The sequence below is a fragment of the Caretta caretta genome, chromosome 1, assembly GCF_965140235.1.
Source record: "Caretta caretta isolate rCarCar2 chromosome 1, rCarCar1.hap1, whole genome shotgun sequence".
In the NCBI taxonomy this organism is placed as follows: domain Eukaryota; kingdom Metazoa; phylum Chordata; order Testudines; family Cheloniidae; genus Caretta; species Caretta caretta.
In genome coordinates, this window is record NC_134206.1 from 253,299,138 (window position 1) to 253,322,936 (window position 23,799).

A 23,799-nucleotide genomic window follows, 5' to 3' on the forward strand; every position below is an offset into this window, starting at 1 on the left:
TGTGTCACTGCGTGAACAAATGAAGTGCATCACACTGCTATTTTGGGTAGGATGTGCACTATGGGTAACATTTTCTAAAGAGCCCAAATGGATTAGGATTAGAAGCCTAAATCCCATTTCCATCTGAGTATGGGAAGAGTAGCTATCTGGAAATTAATGAGAGTTAGGCACTTAACCTGTTTAGGAGACTTTGAAAATCCCACTAGGTGCCTATCAGCATCTTTAGGCACCTAAGTACTTTTGAGATTTCAGCCCTAAATCCCACTGAAAATCAATGGGGTTTAGGATTTTCACTTTTGAAAATATGATTTAGGCTCCTAAGTCTTGTAGATGCTTTTGAAAATTGTACCCTGTCTCCTGTCCTTATTGTGCCCTCATCCCTACCCTCCACAGTACCAGTGTGCAAGTGGGTCTGATGAAGGAATTACTGGGGGTAGGTTCTATGGTCTGTGTTATGCAGAAGGTCAGACTAGATGCTAGACTACAGGCCTTAAAATCTATGAATCTATGAGTGAAAGGTGGCAGGTGGAACTTCCTCCCTATGCAGACAAGATGGCAGTCTCCTTCCATAGCCCACAGAATCACACTAGGACTTGAGTCCATCTAGTACACTTGCATGCACACCACATCACCAAGGGAGTTTTATCTGTGGGTTAGGAAGCATGGCAAAGTCCTAAAGCTGGTTAATGAGTAGGCTGCTATCGGCAGCATGTGTACCAGCTGGCAGGTATGCTCAGATTAGCATCAAAGTGTGGAGCCCCAGCCTTCCCCAAGTAAACCTATCCCATTTGTCAGACGAGGTGCTAGGCTGCTTCTGTGCTGGGCATCACTGCACTGGCTGGGGCAGGATTTAGCCCCTTAGAGATAAAGAAATGAGCTACTAATTACTTTCCATTGCAGTCTAACATATTCCATGTGTAACCCCTGTGGAGCACAGTAACTCACTATATAGTAAGAGACGATGGTGTTGAGTTATCCAGAGTAGGAGATGAGTAATTGAAGCAGTAAATGAAAATATTGTATTCTGACATGCGGGAGGGGGGGAAAGCAAGTCACATGAAAGAGGCTTTATTCCATCTGAGTGGCTACAAGAGGTGTTACACAGCAGATAACTGGCAGTTGACTAATGTTTTTGTCTTGATCTGCAGCACAGGAAAGGGATGTGCCTGATTGCCACTCCTCTTATCACTGCAGTGTCTGAACTGACAACAGGGAACAAACCATGCTGACCTCCAATTGCTACAGTAGCTGGCATTTGGGAACATGTTACTATGCAATGATATAGCCAGTCTTGGGCAAACCTGGGCACAACTCAGGTAACACCACCACTTCCCAGATAGCCACTCTTCCCAGGGTTGCCAACACTGTATTTCAGAAATAAGGGACTGTTCTCTTAGCACCCCGGCCCCACTCCTCCTCCCAATATTATTATTATCATTAATAAAATAATAAATAATAAATAATAATTAATAATTAATAAGCAGTACTCACCTACATTCACCAGGGGTATTTCTTGCTGCTTTTTGAAACACTCAGCAACTCTTGACCTTGTTGTCCAGAAATGAAAAAATAAGGGGCATACCTTGTAATAAAGGACTGTTGGCAACCCTATTTCCCATAGAATCATAGAATCATAGAATCATAGAATATCAGGGTTGGAAGGGACCCCAGAAGGTCATCTAGTCCAACCCCCTGCTCGAAGCAGGACCAATTCCCAGTTAAATCATCCCAGCCAGGGCTTTGTCAAGCTGGGTGGACATACTCAAGTCCTGGGCTGCTGTCCGAGCTGCAGCTAGGTGCAGGCCTTTTGCTCCCAGATCTCCTGCTTATTCGGAGAATTGTCCCTCAAAAACATTTTCATGTGTTGGCCACAGTCAACAATGCAATATCATGGAACGTGATGGGAAAAGGAAGATTCCCAAGGCTCACAGAGCTCCAGCATGTGCATGGGGCAGGAGGATTGAGGATTGGGGATCCTTCCTTTTAAATAGGTCTCCTCCTAAACTCTCTGCCTGACAGCTGGAGTTTTTTCTTCAGGATGTGTTGCCTCTTCAACCTGTGGTTCGTTGGCCATGGAGAAACCCATCCCTTTAGCGGGACATCAGAGAGATGCCCTGCTGATCTTCTGTATCCACATAGGGACTGGACAAAATCTGGCCCTTAATCAAGATTCGTGATGTCTCTGGCTCAGACCAGACATGATCAATATTGCACACAGAAATGAAGCTGTGTGGAAGAGCTTGACCTAACAAAGGAAAAATTATAGTCCTGAGGGCCACATGGCCATACGTGCCCTCAATATATACATATTGTGAACTCTGGCTGCTGGCTTGTCTACATAAACAAGAACCAGGTTACTTTCCTCATCATGTAGCGGAAAGGAACAGGATCTGAAGAGTGCACAGGAAAGCTCTTTGCCCTGCCAGTTCCCCACCAACAATTTTTTGTTTTTAAAGAACTGAACTCTTTATGTAAACAATATAGAGTCCAAGCTGACAGGTGACAGCTTGGAGATTTATAGGCCAATCTATTTGTTTAATGATTTCAAACAGGATAAAGTCCATACACAGGCCATAATTTAGGCAACATTTAGTGTTGTGGGTACAGTACGTCTAAAAGGATCAAGAAAACTGTTCAGCCAGAGCCTTTCACATGCAATCCCCAGTAGAGCGAAGAGGCACATGTGGTTACAACAGAGATAAGTGGTCACCCAAAAGTGATACAGAAGAGAGCACTGTTTCCAAGTACTGTATAGTGTCCCCTACAACATTAACTGAGCACTTTCAGCACAATCCAAGGAATATTCCTTTTAGAGAAACGATTCTGTTATTCCACCTCATTTTTATCTGTGCTATTGTCTGCACCACAATATTTGCTTTTACATTATAACTGGAGTAGGGGGACCAGTGTGGATAACTTCAAGACCTGCCCCAGAATGAACAGGAACAAAACCATTAAGGTTTAACACAGCTCCATTACTTTTCTGTTTTCCCTTGAAAGCCTGTGTTTTCTGCTTTCCTGTAAGCAGAACTACTGAAATACCATAGGTTTCAGAGTAGCAGCCGTGTTAGTCTGTATCCGCAAAAAGAAAAGGAGGACTTGTGGTACCTTAGAGACGAACAAATGTATTTGTTAGCTGTAGCTCACGAAAGCTTATGCTCAGATAAATTTGTTCGTCTCTAAGGTGCCACAAGTCCTCCTTTTCTTTTTGAAATACCATAGTGGGGTCTATTCTCATACTGCTTCAGCGCCGGCAGAACCAAGCAGCACAGGAAACTGCATGAGAGTCTGTTCTTGCCTGATTTATAGACAAATGTGCAGAGGCAAAACAACAGTGGATCTTTAGCTCCTCAGGAACCAGGCCCAGAACCATAGCTGTTTGTAATGAGAAATGGAAAGGCCTGTGACTTTGATGCCCTTTACATCCAGGTTTGTCTCTGCCATTTTTGAAAAACATGGCAACAAGTTTTTTTGGTTTGGTTTGGTTTGGGTTTTTTTATTTGCAAAATAATATTTCAGCGAACCTGAAAGACAAAGACTTGAGAACTTGCAAATTGTCATGCTTTCTGCCTGCCTGGGAAGGACCCAACTCTCTATTCTCCCTGCACCAAATGAAATATTTTAATGGCTATGGTGGCTGCAGCTGGACAGCCAGAAGTCCAGAGATTTCAGAGACAGTCTTGTGGGCCTGACAAATTCCCTCTCCTTAAAAGTCTTAAATCTCAAACCAAATACATGACGTAAGGCAGATATGAACAGCATGGGAAGGCAGCAGGCACAATGTCTGTGCCTGATTAGTAGCAGGCAGTAACAAAGTAATTAGCACCCAGGACAAAATGGGAATGGTGTACAGCTTACTTGACCACCCCCTTTATTCACAGCCCTCAGGTTGGGTTGAATAGAAGTGAGCTGCCTGTCTGGGAGGAAGTTCAGACCTAGATTCAGGGTTTGGTTTAGGGCCAATTTTATATCAAATTTAAAATGAGTGGCCCCTAGTGGGTTTTTTGTGGAAGAAAAACAGGGGAGATAAGAAAGAAAAAACAATATAGTTATGACCTGCATTTTTGCGAGTTAAATAAAAGAAGCCAGCTCAACTTTGCTGCTATCTGGTTGCTTACTTCAGTAAAAGTACTAACTAGCATTAAACCAAAGCTTTGTCTTCCATGATATGGAGGAGTGCCTTGGACTTTCTGAAAACTTTAGAAGCATAATGAGTTTATAAAGTCAAGCAATCAAAAGTTGAGGCACCCAAAATCACGAGCTACTCTTGAAGACGTAGGTCATTGCCTCTGTGACTGAGAATGACTGGGCCCCATAACACTGAAAAAATTAAAAGGAGCTGAAAAACTTTGAAAACAGCGAGAAAGACAATTTCTTCTCTTAATTCTTCAAAATGTCCTTCATATAATTCTTTACTATTATACACAGCTAAGTTGACTGAATTAATTTTCTTTGTACCACTTCTAAAAGATTAGTCATAATGAAGTAATGAAGCTTCAAAGACGGTAAAAACAAAGGAGGGGGAAAAGTCCCTTCTTTTATCCAGCTAACCAAAGCTAGAAGATGCTGATTTGGCCACCTCAGATAATGTCTCTAACTTTGCTTAAAGAGCTACCGTTGGTGGATACACCCTTCTGTTTCAGGAACTGATAAGCCCAGCTCTATAAAGTTTGCATTCTGCCTGACCCCATTCAAGTGATGGATGACAACAAGATCAACAGCTATTCCCAACCTCAGTTCATATCCACCTAAAAGAAAAAAAAAATCTTCTGTCACCACAATTCAGTGTCCTTGGAATTGTGTTGTCAACAGCTACAGAGAGAGGGATCTGCAGAGCTGAGTCCTGTCAGGATATCCTGTCATTCCGTTAGGAAGGGTTTATTCAGCTTTGCAGTGAAAACGTTCAGCAAAAGCCATGTATTTTGGTATTTTTCCTATCTAAGGGCAGGTTTCACGTGCTTTGTGGTTTAGCTCATTGCTTTCTTCAGGAAAAGGAGGGAAGTCACTTCAGTCTTTTCACTGGAATGTAGTAAAGTGGTAAGGCTACCAAAACTCTGATCATTTTCAGCCATAGCATTGTTACTCATGACTGAAGAGTTCTGAGGAAAAAAAAGCCAACAGTTTTTCATAATGGCAAAACATATGGTTGTTTTATTCCTTGTGTCTTCTTTGGTTGCAAATAACCTCTCTTCACCACCAAAACCCAAAGATCAGGTAAGAAAAGTCGTATATTTTCTTTTGGATACATTTTTTAGATAACAATGCATTGTGTTTGTGGTATAGTACAGAAGGGTTCTGTAATTTTTTTCACATATACTGAGTCTTATGGGTGGGGGGGGGACCCATTGCACTATCCATCAGTGCTTATGTGATGCTGTCTCCTGGATAAATAGATATCCCCAGCTGTTGTAAATTAGCATATCCCCATTGAATGGAGCTAATTATACATGCTAACAGTCTGATCCATAAACTATGCCATAAATAGACCTGTGCAAATAAATAAATAAATCTCCACATTGGTGAAACTGACAATAGATGATGTTTGATTATGATTCTCCAAAAGCAACAAATGAAAGTTATTACATTTTCTACTATATCAGAAGATGAAAACAGTTTTTTTTATCATAGCAAACAGTACTCTTTATTCTCCACAAAAAGCTATTTTGGCCAGGTGAAAAACAGTCCTGGAGAACTTGATAATGTTTAACATGCGCAGAAAGTTGCAAACTTAACATGAGATTTGTAGACATTTCTGGAATTAATGTATATGGTGATGTGACACAACCAGGGTGTAAATTTCCTGGATTTATGGAATTTCACAAAAATGTGTTTTGTAACATACATTTAGGGAATGAGAAGTGTTATTGTATTATAGATCTAACCATAGAAATGAGAACTGGTCAAAAATGTTGTGTTCACTTGAACTACTTTACCGCATATGGTTTTGGATTTCTGTGTCCTCACTAGTACAACTGGGGGAAAAGGTTTGAATAACCTATTAGAGGAATGAAAGAGATGTGGAGGAAGAGAGTGTCAGAAAAAGGGACAACTCCCACTATCCCTCCTTTTTTACTTTTTCAGCTAGAAACATGTAAAAAAATTGCTCTGAGGTGTGAAAAGGTGCGGGTTTTTCTTTTTACGTTTCTTCCCCTTTTTCAAATGGGAGGAGGGGGCAAGAAGGGAATGGAGAGAAAATGGGAATTTTCCAAATATTGCAAAACAAAAAATTCCAAAATTTTGAAAAATAAAACAATTTTATTTGAATTTTCTCATTTCAAAATCTTTGAAAATTGAAAATTTTCATCAAAAATGAAATTGGGGGTGAAAAATGTTCTTTTGACATTTCAGTGAAATAAGCCAACCCAATGTCTTAAGTTGTTTTTGCACTAACACTCCTGTTGAAAGTAGTTTGCTTGCATATTAAAAGTCCAGATCCTGATATCCTTGAGATGTTAAACTCTGAGTGACTTTTCCTGAGCAACTTTGCAGATCAGCACCTAACAGCACATTAAATTAAAAAGACAAATGTTGAAATAAACAGGTCAGCAGGTACATCTAGCTCAGGGGTGTGCAAACTTTTTGGCCTTAGGGCCACATTAGGGTTCCAAAACTGTATGGAGGGCTGGGTAGGGAAGGTTGTGGCTCCCAAAACAGGCTGGCCCCTGCCCTCTCCCACTTCCTGCCCGCCTCAGAACCCCTTACCCATCCAACTCCCCCAGTCCTTGTCCCCTGACTGCTCTCTCTTGGGACCCCCTGCCCCTAACCATCCCCCGGGACCCCACCCCCATCCAACCTCCCCGGTTCCTGTCCCCTGCCTGCCCCGACGCCCTATCCACACCTCTGCCCCGTGACAGGCCCCCCGGGACCCCACCCCCTATCCAACCCCCCCTCTAAAGCTCCTTTCAGAATGCAGCCCTGCGAACATGGGCAGAGGACTCAGGAGGAGCAGCGGCAGCCACGCAGCCAGAGAGAAGCAGCAATTTCCCCTTCAAAGCGCCGCTTTTCTCTGGCCAGCTGCACGGCCGCCTGGTGCTCCTCCTGAGTCCTCCGCCCGCGTTTGCCGCGCTCCCGCCACCTGCACCGCCCGCCTGCTCCCCTGTGGCTTCAGGTGAGCCTCCCTCCCTGCTCTCCCCTGCCCCCGCAGTGCAGCCCCCCTCCCGCGCTGCCCGCGCAGCGGCATCACTGTGGGGGCGGGGGGACAGCGGAGGAGGGGCCAGGGGCTAGCCTCCCCGCAGGGCCAGCTCTAGGATTTTTGCTGCCCCAAGCAAAAAATTTGCCACCCCAAGTTCCGAGAGCACAACTGCCCAAGGAAAAAAACACAACAAAAAAAAAAGGGCGGCCGGAATGCCACCCCGGAATTGTGCCGCCCCAAGCACCTGCTTGCTTTGCTGGCGCCTAGAGCTGGTCCTGCCTCCCCGGCTGGGAGCTCAGGGGCCGGGCAGGATGGTCCTGCGGGCCGTAGTTTGCCCACCTCTGGTCTAGCTTAAGGTGAACTGGCTAGATCCTTCAGCATTTACTCATGTATTTGTATCACCTGGGAGTACAGATTGATGAATTGAGCATTTTGTTGTACTGTTCAAAGCTGACTTACTTGATTTCATAAGAAGGTTAAGTCCTTAGGTAATTGAGTGAGTTGTCTAATCAGAGTTACAACTGAAGAGCATGGTTTGAAAGGCTGTGTGTTTGAAAGAAGACCATCAGAGGCTTTGAAAGGTGTGTTGTAGTGGCTACAGGAGGGGGCAAGAAGACACAGATTCCTGAGTTCTGATCATGCCTGTATAGTTGACCCACTGTGTAGCCTTGAGCAAGTCACTCTCCGTTTCCACATCTCCATATGTAAAATATGAATACTTACCTCTCTCTTTTGTACAAGTGTTGCAAGGGTTAAGAGGGTAAATGCTTATGAAGTGTCTTAATGAAATATCTCCCTAATATTTAATATTAATATTAATCATGATTAATATTACTATTTTTCTGCTTTTAAAAAATGAAATATTTGGGGGGGATTATTATTCTTAATAAGCGGCTTTACCCTTAGAAAAATAGACAAACCACTATGCTAAACAGTTTGCATTATATAAAGAAATCACAGGAAAAAATCTTAGTGCAAAAATCATGCCCTCAACTAAAATGTTATAAATTTGGAGAGGGGGGGTTGCTTAGAGCTACAAGCATCTTCAGATTTAATTGTCTGGACATACCAACTGGTTTTAAGGTTTTGTTGGGAGCTTTTTAAGAGGTAGGTCAAACTAGAACCTTGAATCTGAACCTTTTCAAATTTTCATCTTCAGAGAGTTCAGATCCAAACTCACTCACATGGTTTCAGTTTCACATCAGATCCAAACCTAGAAGGTGTCTACCTTTCATTTCAGATATGGACAAACATTTTATCCACATCTCTCACGATTTCATGTCCATCTAATCCAAACCCAAAATATCATCCTGATTCATCCTTGAACTCAAATTTTGCCTAACCCAGGTCTGGATATTGCCTTCTTAGTCCATCTTGGGGAGGGGGTTGGGAGAAGGTAAATATTTTATTATGCAGAGACTGCACAGATCTCTTCCATCCAGTTGACTGACATTGTACTACATTGCACAGGACATTTGGGGGGTTGTAAGAGCTGGTTAGTGGGTAAACTAATATCACAAAATTTCTCCACGCTTAGAAAATAATGGACCTTCTCCCTGGTTTGGAAGTCTAATTGGGCTTTATAATTTAACACCCCATGCACTGAGGCACTTTCACTGAGCTGTCTTTGGTTTCCATTTCAAACTTGCCAAACCAAGCATTTATTGATATCATATTCAGTACTACTGGCCAAAGATTTATCATGATCCCAGCAGGGATATGAGACATGGTGGTGGGGAATATAAGGAGTCAGACTCTATAGGTTGTAGGGCTCCTCTGTAGAGAAGCCTGCCATTATATCATACTGACTGGCCCCACAACCTGTTTTAGGCCTGGGAGCAAGATAGCAAAACTGAAAAAGTGCACTGTAGCTACAGGAGAATGATGGGGCTGGGTGGTTATGAAAATGTACCCATAATAAGACTATAAGAATTAAAGCAGGATTTCTCATTGATTCCAGTGGGAGCAGTTAGGCTAACTGTGAGTATTTTTGAAAATGCCACCCTAAGGATTTAAATCTATTTCTGGCTTTCTACAGGTGAAGAATAAATGTGATCAGAAGATGCTCATTACAACCAAAACTGAATGCCGATCTTGTTCTCTAAACCTTGAAATCCGGTGCCCTGCTGGTTATAGTAAAATTACCAATGGATCTGGAATACGAGATTGCAGGTATTTCTTCTGTCACAATTATTCACTATAAATATTGTTCACCCTAAACCAGAAATTTTTAATCAGCATTAGAAATGACCTATGCCTTGTTAATCTGTAAAATATGTTCTTCATTGTCCTAACCTCACATTCAAAGTGAGGCACTCTTGACGTTTACAGAAAGGCTGCTTAAGCAGGTGGAAGCAAGGATTGCAGAATACACACTGCTTTATAGGTGTCGACTTCTAGTTTTCCCTGGGGTGTGCTCCACCCCTTCTCTGCCCCAAGGCCCTGCCCTAGCTCTGCCTCTTCCCACCCCTGCTCCACCCCCGAGACTGCCGCCTGCCCGCCACTAGCTGCTCTCTGCCCTCTCCCAACCCCCTTCCCGACCGCCAAACAACTGTTTGGCAGCAGCCACCAATCAGCTGTGGCTGGTGGGTGCTGAGCATCCACTTTTTTTTTCAACGGGTGCTCCAGCCCCAGGGCCCCATGGAGTCGGTGCCTATGCACAGCTTTGTGTCTTGGGTTAGTTCTTTTCTTTAGTATGTATTTGGTCTCTTTTACATCAAAAGAGGTGGAAAGTTTTTGGTTACTTTCATGCCTCATCTACTTCCTCCCATTTGAGCAGCTATCGCAGAAGCACTATGAAAGCGTTGAACCCATAGGTGCAATATTATTATTTGTATTACAGTAGTAATGGGGCTTAGAGGCCCCAACCAAAATTAAGGCCCCCTTGTGCTAGGCACTGTCCAAATACGTACTGTGAGAAGAGCCCTGAAGAGCTTACAATCTACAGATAGAGTTAATGTTCCTTTGAGTTCTCACTTAGGTCTGCCAAAAGATCTTTCAACAGGGAGTGTCAATGGATAGAACAAGACAGAAGGTGAAATCCTAGTCCCATCAAAGTCAATGGTAGTTTTGCCAATGACTCTGGATCTTGGATTTTACGCAGGATAGTTTATGTTCAGAGTTACTCCTGGATGAGATCTTGGGGAAGATGTAAGTATTGGTATACATGACCTTCCAGTTTATCTCTATGAGTAGTATAGTAAAATCGTTCTCAGTCGTATTCGGTAGCATTTATTATGTGTTCCAGCTTGGATATGAAGTTTCTATTGTTAAATGCTGCATTCATTTTTAGTCTCCCAAATCCTATGAGTCAAAAACTCAAATGTAGTTTTCAAAACTTTTCAGGGATATCCCTCTTAAATAATCTTGCCACAGTCCTTTATATATATACTAGACAACTATGGAATATCCAAACTACAGATAGTAAGAAGGACAGGCATATTGTACAAGAGAAATGGCTGCAAGGATGTTTTTGGACTTCAATAAACTATGGAGGGGAAATCCCATCTTTTACATGAAAAATAAAAAAAACAGAATTGTGAGGCTGTAATTTTTAAGTTCTGTTATCAGGCTTTAAAGAATGAAGAAGTTACAAACTTCATTTGTCCCCACAGGAGGTTTTAAATACTCTAAAATATCTGCAACTTCTTGTCTTCAGGTACTACCTTGAAATCAGGACTTACACTTTGTCTCTTCCTGGATGTCGGCATATCTGTATGAAGGAATTTCAACAACCTGAGTGCTGCCAGGGATATTGGGGCCCAGATTGTATGGGTAAACTCACTTTATTGACATAATATCTATGGATGTGTGACAATGATTTGTCTTTTCCTCTCAAACTATTTCCATGGTAAATCTGATTTAGTTTCGAAATACGTCAGGAGCAGTCAGCTCAGTAGAGCATCTTGTTTGGTGAGTGTACTTCAGAGTCTTACATCAAGTATATAAGCTTTAAATAATGTAGGGCCAATATACCCGATGGATAGTCTACTCACCTAATGCCTATTACAGTATTGGATCTGCTGACATCCTATATCAGGAGTCTGAGAAAGTGTGACATAGGGCCTTCTCATTTAATAGCCTACAGTTTTGGAATACTCCCATTCCTCAATGTTCACCAAAATACATTAGTGACGTCTTTCTGAGGCTACATAAGTTCCTTTCCTATTTAAGTCAGGGTGATTCAGGGCCTGATCCAGCACCCATGCAGTTATACATTGGCTAAATAGACAAAAAGAATGTTAACAGATTATCATCTTCTATATAGGCAAAGATATGGTTTAAACACTGACCATATTTACTGGAACCACAGTTCTAGAAACCCTACTCACAGCTAGATCTCTCCTTACAACACAGAGTGACAAGCCAACTTTTTAGTTATTGTCTTTTTTTAAATAAAGCATAGAATTCAGCCCAATGGTACAACAATGACAATAATATTTGATTAGTTTATACACTGCAATGTATTCTGTGACACCAAGTTATGGACTGCGTGTGTTTTAGAGTATGGAAGAGTTCGCTCAAAATAGAACAGCGTCAGAATTCATGCTAAAGGGATTCTGTAGTAAGTAGAGAGGCCCCCTTTTCCTTCTAATAAACATCCTGGCCAGGAAAAAAGGAACTCTGTATAAGAATCAAGGTCTAGGCATTGTTTCTGCTGTCACTTAAAGAAAAGTGCTATTTTCTTTCCTTATCTTAATCTGTTTAAGAACATACTGTATGTCTTAGAGTTTAGAGGAAAGCAGTTCCTTCCTAAAACTAGAAGAAAAATCCCTGACTAGGAGCATACTTCATCTTTTGTATTTCATGGTGATGACAAAATAAGCTCTTAAATTGCACTTCTATTTCCTTAAATGATAGACCACATTGGAGCAACTGGTGTTCTTCTGTCCTTCCCTCATACACTGCAGGATTCCAGTACTGCAAACCTTCCACGCAAGAGAGCCACACTCCAGTTCCCTTTTAAATGGACTACAGTATATTGAATCCAAACACAAACCATCACGAAATATCAGGCTATTGACAGCAGGGAGGCTCTACCCAAATTGTTGGGAGGTGATGGGGTTCAGCAGATAGGCTGGAATAAATTCCTTTTTCAGAAGAATTTATGCATTCTTAAAAGCCTGACAAGACCAGAACTAATATTTTCAAAAATGAGCAAGTCCCTGTCCATGTCTGATTTTCAAAGTTGCTGAGCACCCAGAAGCTTTCGGTGAAGCCATTTACCTAAATATGGACCTAGAATCTTAACTTGCAGCAGTCCATGTTTGTAAATCTTGGACTAGTATTTTAAGATCACAGCTAGAATGCCTGCTGCATTTGAGTGTACATTAAATTACAACTGACATGAGACCCTTTTTATTGAGCATTCCAAACATGCTTCAGTAAACTTCAGTTAAAATCAATATCATTTCAGAGCTTCATAGATTTTTAAGCCTTCTGGGGACTATTATGAGTATCTAATTTGGCCTCCTGCATAGCACAGAAATATTATCATCCTAATTTCTCAGTTGTGCAGCTGAGGCACAAAGAGATCAAGGGCCAGATTTACAAAGGTATTTAGGTGCCTAAAGACACAGATTTGACTTTGACTTGACTACAGTGAGAACTGGGTGCCTAACTGGATTAGGTACTTTTGAAAATCCCACTAGGCACCCATCTGCATCTTTAAGCACCTGAATACCTTTGAAAATCAGTCCTTAAGTGACATGGCCAAGGTCACACAGCCAGTCAGTAGCAGAGTGAGGCACTCAGCCTGAGGTCTCCCAGGTCCTAGTCCAGAGTCTAACCTCTAGACCATCTTTCTTTTGAACCTCCCTCCCTCTGACTTGCTCCCTCCCTGTGACTAGCACCACTCACCTGCTCCCTCCTGAGGCCATTCAGATTTTTAATCAGTATCCAGCAGATATCAAGGCCACCTACTCTGCTCAGTATTTAGAAAACACTGAAAACTAAGATTTGTCACATAGCCAGTTAACACAGTCATCAGAGGCATAAAAGCAAAGGACATGGAATAAAAGTTAGGGTAACTTGCTCCAGAAAGTAGAGATCATATATAGGACCCAATACAGATGCCCAGCATTTAGCTTTTTCTCTAAGTTTTAGTTACATGAACTATTTATTACTACTGTCATATGGATTCTTAAGAATTTTATTTGCTGTACAAATTTAAGTAAAAAATCAAAACAGATTAGGAAAATGTATAATATATAGCTAATAATCAAATTCAAGTGGAAGGACATACAATGTTTCCTAAAGGGCTGGTAACGTTCAGTCTATTCTGCTCTTGCTTGTGTAATACAAAAGAAAAATGGAAAACAAAGTAAAGATAATTGTTTTAATTAATTAAACTGTATGAGGCAAAAAAATTTATGTATTTAAATGTTTTTCTATAAAGAAAAAGCTCTGACTATAAAGCAGTATTGCTGGCCAAAAACTTGGGGGGAAAAAATTCATAGAAACTCTGACAGATTCAGAAGTATTTCCCATCCTGTTATGTTTTCAGGTGATCTGGTTTTGTTTTCTGAATTTTCAGTGGATTTTTTTTAAGAACAGAATTTTTCAATTTCAAAATCAGAAAACTTCAAAAATTGAATGTTCCAATTTAAAAATAATCCAAAGATTTTTTTAAAATGGGTGCCTAAAATTAGGCTCCTACATCTATATTTTTGGTATCAAAATAAATAACCTCATTCTAAAAGGTGTTGAGCTCCCAGCCATTTCTAGTCTTATGCTTAGACGATTAAATAGACCAGACACACCTCTTTTGGTGGGTTAAACTGAAAAACATAGCTTTCTTACCATTTCTTGAAAGATACACTGAACATAAAGAAAGAGCCTGATTCTCCACTTCATTTACATAAGTTTTATGCCGGCCTGACTACAATGAAGTCATTGGATATACTGTAGTGTAAAACTGGTATAGGGACTGGGGAATCCAGACCGTGGCCTTCTGGAATATAGTGATCAAGCAGAAGTGCTCTATCTGTCTAGCTAAAGTTGTAGAACAATACAATAATTTGCTAAACAGCTGATAAAGGACTGGCTATGGTAGTATCAAAACAAGAGGCAAGAGTGGAAGTGATGTCAAAGGTAAATGGATTGAAATCAGCAGCTAAAGAATTATTATGTCCGCCATTTTTAATATTGTTTTACCAGAATTTTGTACTTACTATATAAATCCTGAGCTCTTCTCATTATTTCATTTGCTAGCCTTGCACATTTAACAAAGGCACTGGTGCAGGCAATGAGTTAAAACAACAAACTGCTCTCCATGCACCCCACAGATTAGCTGATTTGTTAGTCCTACGGATAATTTTTATCTGTGACCTAATGTCTTGAAAACATTTAGAAGCTCCATGAGGACATTGGTGCTAACATGTATTTATTGCTCTCCTTGTCCCCAGTTATCTCATCTCAGATCTTAATACAACATGATTTCAATGCATTCAAGGCACATTGGACTGAAAATTATATCTGTTACAGACTGATTCATCGAAAAAGTGTATATAAAGTCAATAGCTCTCACTGGATTACTGACTCATCTTTAAGGGATAGGTTGGTATGCAGTGAAAGTGTTCACAGAAATAATGCGTATGCATGTGCACATCCACTTATTTGCTCACTGCTCAGATCACTTGCAATTCACCCTTGTGCAGAGGCACAGTACAAGCCTTCCAGATCCCTTAAACTCTTGAAGTCAAGATTAAATTAGACATAAGTGGTGCATAAATCTTGTGCTGGCTCTCTGCACGGGGTAAATATTTCACCTCCCGCTGCACAGAACTACGGCTGGCTGGAACACAATTCCATTTCAGGAAAAACATTAAAGTTTCAAAATTTGTTTTTTGTTCTGCATCGGAACAAAAATGAGACCTTTCAAGAGTGAGCCACCTCAGAATTTGAGGCAGGAATTAGAACCCAGGTCCCTTTCTCAATCTCTCTTGTTGGAGCTGTTCCCCTTTGTATAGATAATTAAATATTGGGCCAGAGAAAGAGACAAAACAGATAGAAAAGGAACTTGAACCTCGGTCACTTCCATCCTAATGGCCCGCTATTCTGGGGTGGGTTTTGCCCACTTTCCTCTCCCTCTCCGCCCCCCCCCCCCCCGCGCCAGATTTCCGTTCTGGACCCACAACACCTTTGTGATGGAAAAAAACTTGCCAATTTTTGACCAGTTTTACACAGACCCAACACAAGGCCCTCTCAACTATTTACATCCAGTAGTGAAGCAGGGGTGCTATAAATGGAGCAGCATGTAATGGGGTCTTGTCTCCTCTACAAATTACCCTTGTGAGGCTCAGTGCTGGCATGTTTTGCAGCAGATTGGAAAAGGGGCCACAAGCACTACAGTGATGTAGAGGAACTTATAGAATAGTTGCTGTTGAGAGGCTGCATTTAGATCTAGTCATAAAATCATGGAGGTTTCTGTGAAAAATTTCAACAAAAACAAAAAAACTAAAAATCTAAATTTTTATGCAAAATTTTTATTTTTGTTGATGAAAATTTGAATATTGAAATATTTCGATTGGAAATGCTGTCATGCTGCCTCATGCTCCCATTCTCTATAGGTTAGGCTCCTTGGTCAGACTAATCCTCCTATGATATGCCATGGTCATCCCTCATGGCAAAGGGAGGTAGACACGGTATATCATGGGTGATGTAGTTCTACTGGGGAGCCTGGCCAATAGAAGAGAATGGAGACAGCAGGTTGCCAAACTTCAGTTCCCATGAGGCACTGTGACAGCATATCTGAATATTTCAGTTTTCAGGCTTTCAGTTTTTCAATGAAAAATCAAAATTGGAAAGCATGGAAAGCAGATACTTATTTGGGAAAAAAGTCATTTAAATGAAAACCCAATTTTCTGCCAAGGACAGGTTTGACAGAACATGTTCAATCAGCCCCAATTGCATCACAGCCCAGCCTGACCATGAGATTCCATTCCCAGCACAAGGCCATTTTCTTAGGCTTTATGCAGGGAGAGATGGATTTCACCCACAGTACAGTGGATGCGAAAAATTAAAAGTAAAATAGCAATACAGAAACTGTACAGAACAAGAAACTTATTTTCTAAGTAACCCTTTTATTTATAGTAACAAATTGAAGCAAATATACCAATGTTGGACTATGATGTTCTAACAGAGCTAATAAGTTTTTTCCATCTATAGCTTCTATGATTCCTTGAGATTTTATTCAGTGAATGTTTACTTTCCCCAAAGGGTCAAAGCGTTCCGTCTGTTCTAGAAAACATTGGACTTTTCACCTCTCAGTACACCGGTAGGAGTAATGCCCAGGTTTTCAGAAGAGCTGAGCAGCCAAGAGCTCCCATTCACATCAGCACTTGTGATATCAGATCCCTTAAACCCCAATCTTGCAAACACGTGCACACATGCTTAACTTTACTTCCACGGGTAACCCCAAACGACTCACAATGGTAAAATTAAGCACAGGTGTATGTGTTTGCCAGATTAGGGCCTTATCCGGGTGTATGAATATGGATATAGAAGTTTAACTGTGGCCAAGAATTTCTAACCTAAAATTAATCTTCTATATCCATATTCAAGCATCTAAATAAACAAGCTGATTAGCAAAACTGCAGAGTTCTTGAAAATCTGGTCCATTTTGAGTTGTCTGAATAGCGATTCAGGAGCCTAACTTGAGGGTCCTATTTTTGAAAATCGAGGCCAATATACATTTTATATAATCCTCCATACAAAATATTAAACAAATTCCATGCTGATCTTGTGTTTTCAGAAAATTCTTGTATACATTAGTCCATAAATTTGAGATTGTGTTGAATTAGAGAATCCTAAAGAGTAAAGATGAAAAATAGCTATTATGTCATCTTGTCTACCTCTCTGCCAATGCAGGACTGGTCCTTACAGGATATTTTCTAGAGCTTTGTCCAATCTACAATATATGATGTTTTTACTATGCTGTATGGAAAAGACTCTCTCTTCCAATACGATCATTAAGTGTAATTTTTAATGACTGACCCTCTGGATGCTGCAAATGTTGTAATAAAATGACTAGTATAGCAATTTCTAGGTTGCCTATCAATCCTTTGACTAAAACAAGAACTTTACATTCAAATTCAAAAAAGTGTGATTACATTTTTTTTCTTTTCTTTTCATTTTCATGGAGGTCTGCCCCTCCACATTCCATCTGGCCAAACCAGAGGGAAAAGTGTTAGAAATCTCATTGTTCTCACAAGATTTCTAGTCCAGCATAGTCAATCCTAACTCCATTCAAGTCCATGGGACTTCATTGAGACCAAGATGTCACTGAAAATACTTAGGTGACTCAAAAAAATCCATGCTTTGAGATGCCTATTTGAACTGATTCCCCCAAACCTCTTGAGAGTAGCCATCACTAATATAAAGGACTTTGTCTGTATAACTGTCACAGTCAGTGTTGTTGATTTGTCACATGTTTTATTCTGTAGCATGTCCAGGAGGAGCTGCATCACCATGCAATAACAGAGGCCGCTGTTTTCAGGGTATAAATGGGGATGGAAAATGCACTTGCCAAGTATGTCCCTTCAATTTTTGGAATGATATTGTGTATCACAACTAGGAAATACTCCATATTTATGTCAGAAAAATACATAAACTGAAAGTATTTCAGAAATAGCCTGCAGAGATAGTTTAGGGGCGGGGCAGGTTGGTTTTATTTTGTGTTGTTTTTTTAAGTTTCTGCTCACATAAAACTTCAAATTATTCCTTATGACTATTTACCTTAAGGTTTCCATAATGTTCATTTGGTGGTGATAAATAACTCCACCCAGAAGGGAAAAATAAAAGGTCAAATTCTTCCTGATATGTGCATGTAAGCCCCATTAAATTGGTCCACCTCATCCTGCTTTGGCTAATCTTCTAGAAACACTACAAAGCACATCTTTTCTAGAGCACATGGGTGGGAGTTGGAGAATGAGAAACAGAGTAGAATTGAGGCATTTGTTATTTATTATTAATTATTATTATTATTGATTAGCTAGTAATTAGAATGATATGAGTAGTCAGTTACGTTCTGTTGCAATTCTTGATTATATTTTAAGCCTTCTGCGTTTCTGTGGAAGTGGTCAAAGCTCTGAATAGGAACATACTGGCTAGTCACTGACAGAAATTAAGTTTAATGTATAAATATGTGAGGGAGAAAAATTGGCCAAAGGAGATTTTACCTGGGATTTACTTGAGCAGTCCTCATCTTGGTGGGACAGTGTTTTTTCCAAATTACTGTCTATAGTCCTTTCAGCATTATAACATTTTCTTATGTATGGCCACTCTGCTTGTATTCAAATGTTTAATTATACAGCAGAATGACTTTCCTTATATGTTCTATAGCCAGGATTTGGTGGGACAGCCTGTGAAACTTGTGCTGAAGATAATTTATTTGGACCCAACTGTACTTCAGGTATGTCTGATCTTATCTCCTTTTATAGAAGTGAAAAAATAAGAAATATTAAAACTGTATTAGTGCAGGATGAATTGCATGACCAATAACCTGCGTGCAGCACAGTGAAAACTAGTATCCTTAAATATCTTTGTTTTATCATATAATCAAATAAACTAGAGATGGGAAGGACCTGCTAGATTATTCAAGTCATCTCACAGTTAGTGCTGGAATGTTTCCTGCCATATATTTTCCATGGCTATATATATATATTAGGGCTGTCAAGTGATTAAAAAAATTTATTGTGATTCATCGCACAATTAAAAAAATTAATTACTATTAATCGTGCAATTAATTGCACTGTTAAACAATAATAGAATACCATTTATTTAAATATTTTGGATGTTTTCTACATTTTCAAATGCATTGATTTTTAATTACAACACAGAATGTTGTACAGTGCTCACTTTGTATTTATTTTTATTACAAATATTTGCACTGTAAAAAAACTGTAAAGGAAATAGTATTTTTCAGTTCAGCTAATACAACTATTGAAGTGCAATCTCTTTATCACAAAAGTTGAATTTACAAATTTAGAATTATGTACAGAAAATAACTGCATTAAAAAATAAAACAATGTAGAACTTTAGAGCCTAAACTCAGACAAACAAGTTTGTTTACTTATGCAGGAGATAATGCTGCCTGCTTCTTGTTTACAATGTCACCTGAAAGTCAGAACAGGTGTTTGCATGGCACTTTTGTAGCCGGCATTGCAAGGCATTTTCTTGCCAGATATGCTAAACATTCATATGCCCTTCATGCTTTGGTCACCAATCCAGAGGACATGCTTCCATGCTGACGACACTCATTAAAAAAATAACATGTTAATTAAATTTGTGACTAAACTCCGTGGGGGAGAATTTTATGTCTTCTGCTCTGTTTTACCCACATTCTGCCATATATTTCATGTTATAGCAGTCTCGAATGATGACCCAGCACATGTTGTTCGTTTTAAGAACACTTTCACTGCAGATTTGACAAAACACTAAGAGGGTATCAATGTGAGATTTCTAAAAATAGCTACAATACTCGACCCAAGATTTAAGAATCTGAAGTGCCTTCCAAAATCTAAGAGCGATGATGTGTGGAGCATGTTTTCAGAAATCTTAAAAGAGCAACACTCCGATTCAGAAGCTACAGAACCCGAACCACCAAAAAAGAAAATAAACCTTTTGCTGGTGTCATCTGACTCAGATGATGAAAATGAACATGCGTCGGTCCACACGGCTTTGGATTGTTATCAGATAGAACCCATCATCAGCATGGACGCATGTCCTCTGGAATGGTGACTGAAGCATGAAGGGACATGTTAATCTTTAGCAAATCTGGCATGCTAATATCTTGCAACGCCAGCTACAACACTGCCATGTAAATGCTGTTCTCACTTTCAGGTGACATTTAAACAAGAAGCAGGGAGCATTATCTCCTGCAAATGTAAACAAATGTGTTTGTCTGAGCTATTGGCTGAACAAGAAGTAGGACTGAGTGGACTTGTATTTCTTTTGTTTATCATTTTTACAGTGCAAATATTTGTAATAAAAAATAAAAATATAACGTGAGCACTGTACACTTTGTATTCTGTGTTATAATTGAAATCAATATGTTTGAAAATGTAGAAAAACATCCCAAAATATTCAATAAATTTCAATCAGTATTCTATTGTTTAACAGTGCAATTAAAACTGTGATTAGTCACGATGAATTTTTTAATCATGATTAATTGTTTTTAGTTAGTCGCGTGAGTTAACTGTGATTAATCGATAGCCCTTATATATATATATGTATATATATAAGTATCGGGGGGGAATGGGGGTTAATTGTGGTATTTTAGGATACCATTCTGTGGTAATCTACCAAATGCTAACTTGCAGTATTTTTAATAAATTTCCTAACTAAAGGTCCTGTAACCATAGCATATACTTACACACCAAAAAATTACCCAAAAAATCAAATAAATTCAATCTAGTATTAAAACCACTGTACATGAGTCAGAAACTAAGTCGCCAACCAAAATGCAGTCATGAATGGGCTGTAACTTAAATATTCTGTAGTGGCTTTTCCACAATAATCACAGTAACTATATAGCCTCAAAGGCATACTGTTTTTTCAACAGTTGTCCACTGGATGCCAGTGTTAATTCATATAAACGCTATTGAGACATTTTTATACAAATAGGGCATTTGAATCAATTCAGTATCTTTAATGGAATTATTCTTAAGGCTGTTGGAGGATTCAACAGCATGTTAATTTAAGGATGATTTATGGTTTCAGCCTTCAGATATTTCAGCTGTTGATGCCTATTCCAAATTCTCTAGGGGTCCGTGGAGACTGTGCATTGATACAGCTGGCAGCAAATATGCCTTCAGCAATACCTTGCTCCCCTCTGTGCCCCTTGATATTAGAATGGGAACTGTTCCATTTGATGGTTAAAGGCTGGGGTCCTATTTTCAAATCTGAGTAAAGTTAGGTCATCCAGGTCACCAGCAACATGTTCTAATCAGCACCTCCACACCCAAACACCCATTTTAGGCCCCAACAGGTCTGCTTCAGTAACCAGGTGTGGGACTTGAGCATCCCAGTACAAAGCCCATAATACCCATGTTTGAAAATTGCACCAAGTTTGTCAAAAATGGTAGTATTTAATTACTGTGTCTAAAACATTAGTGGCATGAAAAGCCACTGAAGACCTTGTTTCAAATCCACTAACTTATTTACCAAAACCAATCCATTTCTACATACAGTTTGCAACTGTGCTCATGGAGTATGCAACAGTGGAATTACAGGGGATGGAGGATGTACCTGTTTGTCTGGATACAAAGGGCTTAACTGTGATCAGGGTAAGTATAGTGTTTTTTTCCAGCACATATTCACCAACTTCTTTATGGTGGCTCCTGGTGAGGGCTAAATATATTCATTTAATGCATGTGAAGGTACAGCAGCAAAATACACACCCCAAGTCAAACCACATCACCCCTAACCTAGCGAAGACCCATGATCATTATCACTGAATCATTACATCATCGATCACCACTAACAGTGGCCACATCACCACTCTACAGTGCCTTGCTCATCTATACCCTGCATTGGTTTTTGTACAGCAGAAGGATTGAGTGTAATGTTCTTTAGTGTGATGTTCAGCCACAATATAACCTTTTGCCTTCTTTCTCTCCAGCAATACCTGAATGTGAGGCCTTACAGTGCCCTGAAAACTCCAGATGTTCTATTTCTAGTAAAGAGGAAACCAAATTGGAGTGTACATGTCTTCCCAATTACCATGGAGACGGTAAACAATGTGAACGTAAGTAGCTGTGAAGCCTGGTGGGCCATGGCCACCTAGTTTGCTTCCATAAAATCAGCAGAGGTGAACAACGATTTACATTCGCTGAGAGAGGTCCCACCACCTGGTGACTCAGCTGCATGACTGATCCCAAATACAAACATTACAGACAAATTGAGCCCATGCTACTTTTCCAATTCTTGATGAAGTAACAAAGCTCTACAACCTCTGCTGGGGTAAAAGGTTTTCGCCAATGTGTTCTTTACTCCCCACACCATGCCACTTGGACTGTCAAACTGAGTTTTTCCTCCCCCAACAGAACGGTCCGCAGCACTGATGCACAGGTCTGGGTATTTTGTCATAAAGAAACATTTGTTTCTAATTATTCTACTACATTAATACATAACAATACATTGTTATTCTAATCATTCTAACCAATTATGGTGCTGAAGACTCAATACTGTTTATCTAGTAACACAATAATTGCGGTCTTGGACCAGACCTGAGATCCCTCTCATCGGGTATTTTGCCTCCGACAGTGGCTTGTGTGTGATGTTTCAGGAGAAAGTTCAAGAAACCATATCAGAGAAGTTTCTTCCTATCTCCAATCATTCAGTGGCTGTCTCTATGGCTTAAAGCAAGAGAGATTATATCCCGCTACATTATATTTTATCTAGGGTACTAATGGCAAACTTTGCCGCTAGATTCAGTTTTTTAAACTACATAGTGAGTTGGTTCAGGGATGGATGAACTAATTCAGATAAGATGACTCACTCTGAAATCACAGGCAACCACTTGTGCTTTAGTTTCCACATTGGCTACTATCAGTATTACAGATGAAGGGCCAGATCTTGAACAGCTAAGTCAGTGGTGAGCAGTTACTCACAGGAGTAACGCCACTGACTTCAATGGAACTATGCATGTAACTGTTGGGTTCCTAATCTGGCCCTCACTCTACAGCAGTAGGGAGGAAATGGACTAAAGCATTCATGCGCCAAGCCTCTATCCCTGTGGCTCTCAACCAGGGGTACACATACCCCGAGGAGTACACAGGGGTTTTCCAGGTATGTCAACTCGTCTAGATCAGTGTTTCTCAACCTGGGGGTTGTGACATCCAGGGTGGGTCGCAGGAAGGGCTTAGGGGTGTCACAAGTGCAGGGCCGGCGATCGGGGGGTGGCAAGCAGGGCAACTGCCTGTGGCCCCATGCCACAGCAGGCTCCACGAAGCTAAGTTATATGCTTCAACCCTGGGGGGAAGGGATTGGGCTTGCGCCCCTGAAATGAGTACAGTAGTCTGGAAAGGTTGAGAACCACTGCTCTATCCCTGCTGTATAAAGCTTGGGTTTGGAAGACCCATTCAGCTGAGTGACATTTTCCTACTAATCTAACATGCCTTAGGGCAGCTATTTTAAGTCATGTCACCTACTTGATCCTCCAAGATCACAATTCATCAAAGAAGCGGGCAATTGTTATAATTAAGATTTTTTAAATGAATGCATTATTGTAGGTTTAATTGGGTAATAACTCAACATGCCAACTTTAAAGGTCACTTATGTACAAAAACATAGATAGTTGTTTGCTATGTTGGTATAAATAGGTGCCTATCTCATATCTTCATGCTGATAAAATACTCTGGACTTAGCTATTTTAGACAGTTCATTCTATAGGCTCCACTATCCCCTTACTTTTGCAACTTTGGGGCAATTATTAATTTGTTTTATTAATGTTTTTCAAGCTATCAACCCGTGCTTAAAAAAGGTCTGTGATCCGAATGCTTATTGCACCCATCTTGGACCTAATCGTCATAAATGTGTTTGCCAAGAAGGTTACAGTGGGGATGGCCAAGTCTGCCTACCAATAGACCCTTGCCAAGGGATGTTTGGAAATTGCCCTACAGCGTCTACCATTTGTAGATATGATGGTCCAGGAAAGGTACGTG

General features: G+C 40.2%; 1 protein-coding gene across 2 annotated transcripts in view; it reads left to right on the plus strand.

The window, feature by feature from the left end:
* Positions 1–4,649: 4,649 nt before the first annotated feature.
* Positions 4,650–23,799, plus strand: part of STAB2 (stabilin 2) — a 135,214-nt gene continuing 116,064 nt past the window's right edge. For both annotated transcript variants that reach the window (XM_075123184.1, XM_075123185.1), the window contains exons 1-8: positions 4,650–5,214; positions 9,171–9,304; positions 10,791–10,906; positions 17,578–17,663; positions 18,476–18,545; positions 21,325–21,420; positions 21,756–21,881; positions 23,596–23,792. In XM_075123184.1, coding sequence (XP_074979285.1) covers positions 5,131–5,214; positions 9,171–9,304; positions 10,791–10,906; positions 17,578–17,663; positions 18,476–18,545; positions 21,325–21,420; positions 21,756–21,881; positions 23,596–23,792 — 909 coding nt within the window. In that variant the 5' untranslated portion in view covers positions 4,650–5,130. The remainder of the gene's footprint in view (positions 5,215–9,170; positions 9,305–10,790; positions 10,907–17,577; positions 17,664–18,475; positions 18,546–21,324; positions 21,421–21,755; positions 21,882–23,595; positions 23,793–23,799) is intronic.